Source organism: Etheostoma spectabile, chromosome 6 (assembly GCF_008692095.1).
Source record: "Etheostoma spectabile isolate EspeVRDwgs_2016 chromosome 6, UIUC_Espe_1.0, whole genome shotgun sequence".
In the NCBI taxonomy this organism is placed as follows: domain Eukaryota; kingdom Metazoa; phylum Chordata; class Actinopteri; order Perciformes; family Percidae; genus Etheostoma; species Etheostoma spectabile.
Window position 1 is genome coordinate 15421947 of NC_045738.1, and position 8847 is coordinate 15430793.

General features: G+C 38.4%; 2 protein-coding genes across 2 annotated transcripts in view; both read left to right on the forward strand.

Moving 5' to 3' along the window:
- The window catches only part of etfb (electron transfer flavoprotein subunit beta), an 8548-nt gene extending 6913 nt beyond the window's left edge, over positions 1-1635 (forward strand). The window contains exon 7 of the mRNA XM_032518231.1: positions 977-1635. The gene's annotated coding sequence lies outside the window, so the exon portion shown is untranslated. The remainder of the gene's footprint in view (positions 1-976) is intronic.
- Positions 1636-2855: 1220 nt separating this feature from the next.
- Positions 2856-8555, forward strand: vsig10l (V-set and immunoglobulin domain containing 10 like). Its single transcript, XM_032519608.1, has 9 exons — positions 2856-3134; positions 3421-3756; positions 4413-4691; positions 5601-5693; positions 6542-6754; positions 6856-6975; positions 7680-7720; positions 7912-7998; positions 8095-8555. The coding sequence occupies exons 1-9, from the start codon at positions 3062-3064 to the stop codon at positions 8167-8169; spliced, it is 1317 nt and encodes a 438-aa protein (XP_032375499.1). The 5' UTR covers positions 2856-3061; the 3' UTR covers positions 8170-8555.
- The last annotated feature ends 292 nt before the right edge of the window (positions 8556-8847 follow it).

The following is an 8847-nucleotide window of genomic DNA, read 5'->3' on the forward strand; positions in this document are numbered from 1 at the left end:
ATAAGGGAGGGGGTGAGCAAGTTGGTGTATCATTCTTGTGACAGTAGAATAGGGCATGTGTGTGGGTCTCTTCACCTGACCCACACACATACACACACACACACCCATATCTTTTGCTGGTTTGTTCAAGGTTGGTGTAGCTACTTTCTGCCTGGAAACAGGTAGCTCCCAGAGGAGTTGCCCAGTCGGCTCGGAGGAGTTTCCCGTTATCTCTCTGTGCCCCGGTCACTCTGGAACACTCTGCTCCTTCACCTTAAAATAAGCATCTTACACAGCAACTTTGCACAACACTGCAGGCATTCTTTTACTAAGTTTAATATGTGCACACATTTGGGTAAATGTGTGATATTAATATGTATGTGCTTATATTTGGGTAAATGTGTGATAATAAATATGTACATTATTCCAACATCAATAAGCCAAATGAATATTCTTGATAAACCTATATGTGGGTGGCTTGTGGCCCGGAGGTAAAAGGGTTGCCCCACAACCACAAGGTTGGCGATCCGGCCACATGTCAAAGTTTCCCTGAGTGAGACACTGAACTCAAAGTTGCTCCCCGGATGCTGTGTGTATATATATATACACAGTAGTTGACTGCTCCTAATACTTGGATGGATGGGCTAAATGCAGTAATAGAATTTCACTACATTGTACTGTGTGTGTAAGTGACGATTGAGAATAAAGTTTGATCCTTTTTTTGTTTGATTAGGAATTTAGCTTATGCATGCATGCATCAAAGTTATCTCCTGTGAGGAATGATAGAATTATTTGCTCTGAATATTAATGTTACATCCTTTTATTATCACCATCTCTTCATCTTTAAAAAAAAAAAAGAAAAAAAAAAAAGAAAATTCTTTATCAAAGAGTATTATGTGTATTATGTGTCTTGTGGTGACGGAAGCTAAACTAATAATAAGATAATAAAATTTTAATTGCAACTCATATTGATCTACATTCTCTTCTCTCCTCGCAGGACTCTAATGAATTACTGGACTGAATTGCATAAGCATACCCGGCGGACTATCTTATGTATCGGTCTAATCCCTCTGTTTGAGACCGGGACTCCTGAGGATATGCACGGAGGTAGTGACAGAAGGGGAAGAGTACTGAGAAACACTGTCCTGCAGCAGCCCCAGACAACCCCAAAAGGATCATCTTGTCTTTTATGTGCATTTTAACTTCCATTCATCTGTATCATAAGCTACTAATCTCACTTTAGACAAGAAATCTTTATGCAATAATTGAAACCCAGAAACATCATTCATGCTGCTGTTTGTATTACACTGTACACTACCAGTACGATACATTTCACCCACAGGTACTTGGCTGTTTAATCTCGTGTATCTGTAGTCACACATGTTGAGAGGTGCCATTTTTGTAAATGATATATATGTAAATATGTACCCAAACATGGTGAGATGAAATCGTCCTTAGATTAGTGTCATGTCTACTGGTAACTTGTATAGTTTGTGTAATTTTAACTGGGTTTCAGGACTGCGTAGACAGTGTCTCTCAGTATGAGCAGGGCAAGATGCTCATGAATCTGACTTTTACCGTAAGCGCCTCATTTGTTGATTGTGCAGAACATTACCATGACAATAAAGCAGCCAGTCTTTTTCATATCTAAATACACATGTGACTATTTCTTTTAGTATTTCCTTAAGTTTAAACTTGACATTGTAAATAGGGAACAGATTGTGGTGGGGAAAAAGGGGATATTTGTTGGAGTAGTGGTGAGATCGAGGGATTAATTGTTTGACCCTAGTAAATTGATAGATTATTCCGGTTTTTTTCAGCATAAAATGCTACACCACATTTGGCCCGTAATCATCTTCTGCACCATCTTATGTTAAATCAAGTACCGGTAGTAAGACTTTTAAAAACACTGTGTTGCCAGACAATTAGGTACACATGGCCAAATCTAATTCAGTGTAATACAAATATAAATCCTGCTTACATGAAAGTTATGTTCTGTTTTTGAAAGCCTTTAATTTACAGATATGATCATGTTGGAAACTGCAGTTTGTGCTGCTGATGAATCGTATTGCACTATACTGAGGGGTGTTTCTAATATTTAGCCTGATAGGAATGGGGTGGACAAAGTATTAGGTGCACAAACACCACAAACGATAGCCTCCAAATGATCATTATATTGAATTGCCACTTTTCTTGAAATAAAAAAAAAAATTAAACATTGCATCTGTTCAGTATTAACCATGAAATCTAATAAATTTATAACAGTCATAGAAGTCCTAATGCAATGTATTTTTTTATGTAAACACAATAGGAGTTTTTATTTCAGGTAATTTTTATTCAATTCCAGCTTTTTTAGTTTTTCTAATTGTCATTGTTACATCAAATATTGTTTAGCTTATTCATGTGCTTATTACGTTTAAAACATCTTATATGAAGGAAGGGTGTATTGCAGGCCGGACGCTTGTGTTATATATTAATTTTTGCACACATACAGAGTATTGATGTAGGGCTAAACTGAAAATAAAAAGCTGTGGTAAGGGTACCAGCAAGATGGAGCCCAGCACAGAGACCGCATTGCACATTAAATAGAACAACTAAATCCCCATAAACGCTCACCATCACGTAGCAACTTTATTTAAGGAGACACGTTCACGTTTAGAGGAAAAAAATGTTGGCTTCTTAACAAAACAGAAATCAAACCGGCACTGTTGTGTGAAATGAGATATGGGGCGTTAGCCTGACTTCGTCAAACTCAGATATATCAGCTCAACATGACGAACTTCCCGAACTCAAATGTAGTAGGCGGGGCTAAATTCGGCTGGCATCCATGCTAATGTGGCCTCACGTGCACAATTAGGCTTTGATTCAGCAGCACAGGTGAGCCACTCGCGCGCCCTGCTGACGGGTCTAGCTCGAGCGCGCACAGGAGGACAGAGGTTCAGTCATTGCTGGCCAAGATACCTAGGGTTTCTTCGCTTGTGTTTTTATGTGCTTGGATTTTAACTTCAAAATCAGCTAAAAAAGAAAAAAATCTTCTCGGAACTTCTGTGTGAATTACGAGCTGTAGTCCTGTTTTAATAAAATGACGGGGCCGGATGATTTTGGGAGGTTAAGCGCGGGGTTTCTGACCATTTTACTTAGTTTTACTTTTCAAGGTAAGATGGAACCTAAATGCTTGCTTTACTTTGTTTGTTCCGAGACAATATATTTGGGGGGAAACGCATGTCACTTTGCAACAAATGGGCTAAAAATTGTTTCTTTAGCAAATATTTTTTTTCACTTCGGTTCACGATGAACTGCATTCTTTTTTTGTGTCTATTTTTCATAGGAACAGACACTCACTATAAGCATAGGATATTTGCTTGCCACAGTTGCATTGCCTAAACTGTAACATTAACTGAGAATTTTTTTTGTAAACGTATAATCATGTACTACTGACAGGTGTACTCTGTGAACTGGTGGTTTCTCCTGTTGGTCCTACTCTGGTGAATGCTATATGTGGCAGCAATGTGACTCTGGCTGTGTCCTTCAGCGGTGCCCCTGACCCAGCGGTTACCTGGTTCATGAAGGGTTTTAGCCTGCCTGTCGTCACATGGACTATTAACTCCAATACTATCCCAGACATAGACGAAAACCGAAGAAAGGTGCTGAGGATTGAGCCAAATGGATCCCTTACCTTTGTAAATGTGCCACTTGAGTATACCAGTAACTACACTATTGAAATGACTAAATCTGGACTGGGAAGATCCTCGGCTACTTTCACACTGGAAGTATTTAGTGAGTACTCTTGATTTTGGAGGTGTGATTTTGTAGGGTTTGGATTTAATGGCTGCTTAAACCTATACATTATATTATCCTGAACTTTCTTTGTCAAAGCTTTCACACACTGCCCCGTGCAAATCCAGCTAAAGTTTTTCATTTTTTGTCATTAAAGCAAGTGGCAATGTTAACTTCAGTACATTTTCCAATCTGCTGTAGAGTTGTGAGTTTGAACAATGTTTGTCTGAATTGTCTCTGGGTTGGATTAAGTTAGTGCTTTGGCAAATTGGTAGAAAAGGGTTTTCAAAGCCACAAGCTGTCTAAACACAAGATCCCCAATCTCCTCAAGTGAAGGTGAACTGCCCTGAAAAATCATGCAGATCCAAGATTTGAGTCAAGCCGCTCATGTGCTGCAGCATTTTTAGAATATTTACCTTTTAAATATTGACTGTATTTACCATCTGAAAAATATATGTATATATTTTTTTAATGCATGAAATATAGATGTATATAACCTATATACAATCTAAAACTTAATTGCAGTATTACTGCAAGTTATTTTAGATTTTCATTGATTATTAAGCCAACATAAGTTTAATTTGTTACAAAAATAAAACTGTGTGCATTAGTAATGTTAGTAGCCAGCCCCCAAACAGGAGCTTTATCATCCCCAGGTAGTCCAGTGAACTTCCTGCCAGCTGTGGGAACCAGAGTTGACTCTGAAGGCAAAATAGTGGTCGCTATCCAATGTGTCAGTGAGGCCTGGCCTAAGGCTGTGGTGTCATGGTCCAAAGGCAGCGAGGCTCTCGCCAACGGGACAACACACCAAATCAGCAGTGACACCACACAGCTTGAGATTCTGGGTTACAACGTCAGCAAATTTCTCCTCCAAAACTACTTTTGTAACTGTAGCAACCCACTGGGCAGCCAGAGGAGAGAAATTCTTTTAACAGGTATAGTATTGCTGTTCATTGGTTGTAGCCTTAAGCAACAAGTACAAGTGTTGAATACAATTTTGTGCAACTTCTACTCTACAATATTACAGATGGAAATGCTGTACTCCTTAATCTAATACATTTGCAGATTACTAATTACTTTGCACATAAGTACATTAAAGCTAATTTATGGTGACACTTGTTTTACTGTAGGTTAAACAAGGTATATTACCTTTTGTGCATGTAGCTTCATATAAACCAGCTGAAAAATTAAAATTCTGCTTTAAACGAATGTCTTTTGACACTGAAGAGGCAATTCTACAGAAAAGGGCTGAAATTGTTAGTCAATCCAATTGTAATCGACAAAAAATGAATCCATTTGTTACTCTGTTTAGATAATCCCTCAGTTGAGATGATTTCAAGATTGTCTTTGTGTCATGTGATAGCAACCTCTACATATTTCCTTCTGTGCTGTGCAGGTGCTCTTTGGATGTTCCAGGTGTACATGTGTTTTTTTCATCCTGTGAATGTCTAAAGAGCACCTGCACAGTTTTTACAGTGAAGTTTTCCTTTTGATATTAACTAATATTTGCATGTCCAACACAAAGCGTTGACTTTGAGTCTAACAGCATATTTTGACAGTTTTGTATTGAGGGTTACCTCTTCCACCGCAGCCATACAGCACATTGCATTAATTGTCATTTTGAAATACTGTAAGGATTCTATTGCCTTGTGATTTGGAGCACTTGCATTACCTGAGTATAAGGAAACAATGGTCCCTCAGACAGAGTTAAGTAACACTTGAGATTGCGTTTTTTTTTTTCTTCCCCCTTTACACAAAGCTCTCTGTTCTTGGTATACCCTCACACCGCCCCTCTTCTGCCCTCTCTTGGTCTTCCCCCTCGCTCACAACCCCTGTCTCTCCAGGACCGTCCATCTCCAATTCCAGTTTGTTCTCTAATCACAACGGAACAATTGTCACATTGACCTGGGAGGTCCCACCTACCTCTGTTGTTACAGGTAAATTAGTAATTTACTCAAGGAAGGCAAATCTGGAATGCTCACCAGAACATCTTTTAAAGATGCTCTTAGCAACATCACTCATGTTTTAGGCTACACCATTTTTTTTTTCACATACAGTAAACATCTCACTATCCTGTATCTATTCTGTCTCTTTCATTGTCTGTAAAGCGACCTTGAGTGCTTAGAAACGCACTAATAAAATGTATTTTTAATTATCCGTGAACTGCACTGAAAAAAAGCTATCTCTGTAGAAAGCCCAGGGTCTACTAACCGAAACAAAAAATCAACCATGTCAACCTGCACCACCAAACAATGTTCCCAGCCAATAACCGACAAGAAGAATTTGGGGGTGAGGGGGTTAGGGTTAATGCCTGGAAGCCTGAAAGGGGGTGGGATGAGGAGGAGGAGGAGGGAGGGGCGAATTACCCTTGTTTTGTTTGAAATTACTTTGAATGTCAACAAGAAGTGCTGTCACCCAACATTACTTACAGCACCTTTAAATGTCACACACAAAGCCAACCTTCTTGTTTTGAGTTTGTACATCTCAGCAGAACTCAGTGTTAAACAGAAACTCAACACAAGATAGGGGTGTAAACATTGTGGAATATGTGAAGCCTCTAGCTGCGCAAAACTGTTTTGTGGGAAAAATAATTTAGGACAAAAGTACAGCAGAAATCAAATGTCTCAAGTGTCTTTGGTTGTTTGTATGTATTTAATATAATGGTAAGATTTTCCTAATTTAACGGGCCTGTAACATAAGTTAAATCAAGTACCACTATATGGTTTGGGGATTAATCAACTCTGATCTAGTATCATACAAAACAATGCCATGTGCTTTTGCAAAGGGTTTGACATCCAAATGAAAGGACCAGACCTCCTGGGGAAAAATCGCACCCAAACTAGCTTAAACGGATTTAACACCATCCAGCATGAGCTTGGCACTACCAGGCGTGCAGACATCTTTATCCTCGATCCCAATTTGACGTACATGTTTCGGATTATCCCCAAAGCTCTTACGACAGAAGGAGACCCTTCTACGGTCCACAGAATTGGTCCAGGTATGGAAGTTTGTTTTATTGGGTGTGTTAAAGCATCACACGGTCAGTAATGGTGCCACAGTAGTAAAACCATTGCTTACTGTTTGTCCTGGTGATACTAGGTGAAGGGCTGAGTAGATCCGCCATCGCTGGCATTGCAGCTGGAATCCCCAGCGGCATTCTCTTCCTAGTGCTGCTGGGCGGCTTCGTCTACTTCTGTGTCTACTGGAACAAGAACAAAAGTAGGTGCTTGCTTAGCAAAAAATGAATCTAGTAGGGCTGGGTGATGGACAGAATTAAATATCACAATATTCTTGACCAAATACCTCAATGTGGATATTGTTGGGTGATCATTTTCACAATGAGATTTTTGATACGTAATGACTAAGTAAATGGACTGTATTTAAATAGTGCTACAAATGCTTCCGAACCATTCACACACTGGCCGAGACTGGCCCCACACATTTACACATGTGCAGCATTGGGAGTAATTTGGGGTTCAGTGTCTTGCCTAAGGACACTTTGACATGAGGGGATCAAACTACCAACCTTTCGATTGGTAGGCGGATGCTCTACCACATGAGCCACAGGTTGGCACTTCTATGAAAATTCTACAAAATACGAAATGAACAGAATGATTTAATGTCGCTTGATCACGCAAATTTGATCGTGTGAAGCCGGGATCGTGATTAAATTTCGATTAATTTTGCAATCCTAGTGTCGGACATAAAAAAAAAAATCCATGCAACAGAACCTGGCCTAATGCAGCCCTTAAAACCAGCAAAAGATGACACCATATTATATCTAAAATGTTACACGATATTGAGTCTTGTATAATAATATTGATATATTGCCCAGCCCTAGAATCAAGTCTTGTGTAAACATGGTGATATCTTTTCTTAACATTCTGTGATATTTTAACCTTTTAATTTTCCTTGTTTCGTAGGTCGACAAATAAGATATCCATTGTCCAAAACAGTTGAGAAGGTTAGTATCACATTAGTTAATAGTTACAATTGATGAGGAGCTCGTGGAGTGTAGACTATTTAACATTATTATTCATTATAATTATTTATTTATTTATTTTTTATTGTATTCAACCATTACCATGTTTCAAAAATGAATTCTGCATCGGTCATTTTGGCTGGTTGTTTAAGCTTCTTTCTTGTCATTCACAGGTAAAAACATCTCAAACAGAAACAACTCCTCCTAACCTGCTGACAGGGGGGCAGAAGTCTCCCCCTGATTACAACAGATTGCAGCAGGTAGGCTTTCTAATTAAACACATTAAACTCAGTATAAGTGGAATGTTGTTGTTTTTTGCTGATTAATAGAAAAGGAACTGGCTTGTTTTCTTCCAGACTCCCTCTGAAAGACCAGTGGCTCTCCCAATATTTGGCACTCCTCTGCCTGTCAGAATTGCTACAACTGTCTAAACTCCCAAATTTGCTTTGATTTTTGTAAAGCATGTTATAGATTTGTTTAATTTTAATGTATGATATTCTGTATTTGTATTTATAATTTAACTGAAAGTAAGAATCAGTGTTATACACATTTTACAGTGGAGATTGTTTGGTATTCCACTTTCCTGTATAATCTGCAAGGTAAAGTTATGTTGTAACTATTTATTCATAATAAATTAGTATAAGTCATGCCTGTCAATTAGCTAAATATCAAAAGTGTCCACTACCAATCACTGCATATTCAAGTTCAAAACATTTCCACTGTAACTATACTGTTTTACTACGGTAGGTCCTTCACTATATTATTAGAACATAATGCTAACTTGGACAAAAAAAACATTTTGTTCTGCTTTCATGATCAACCTACTGATCAAAGTAATAAAGTAATTGGCTTTTGGTTTATGGTAGGGCTTTTTTGATCAATTAGAAAATGTATGCAGAATCAATATTTGCTCTATAAAAACAGTTCATGTTGCTTGCATAGGTAAACTTTTGTGGTATTTATAAAAATGGGTCATCCCACTGCTATATCAGATAAACTGCAATTACTTACTTACTGCCCGTCACCCCTACCAGGGTATGGGCCAGATAAACTGCACTCTACTGTAATACTTTGCATATGTTTCCTAATTTAAAGACGCTGATAGGGAT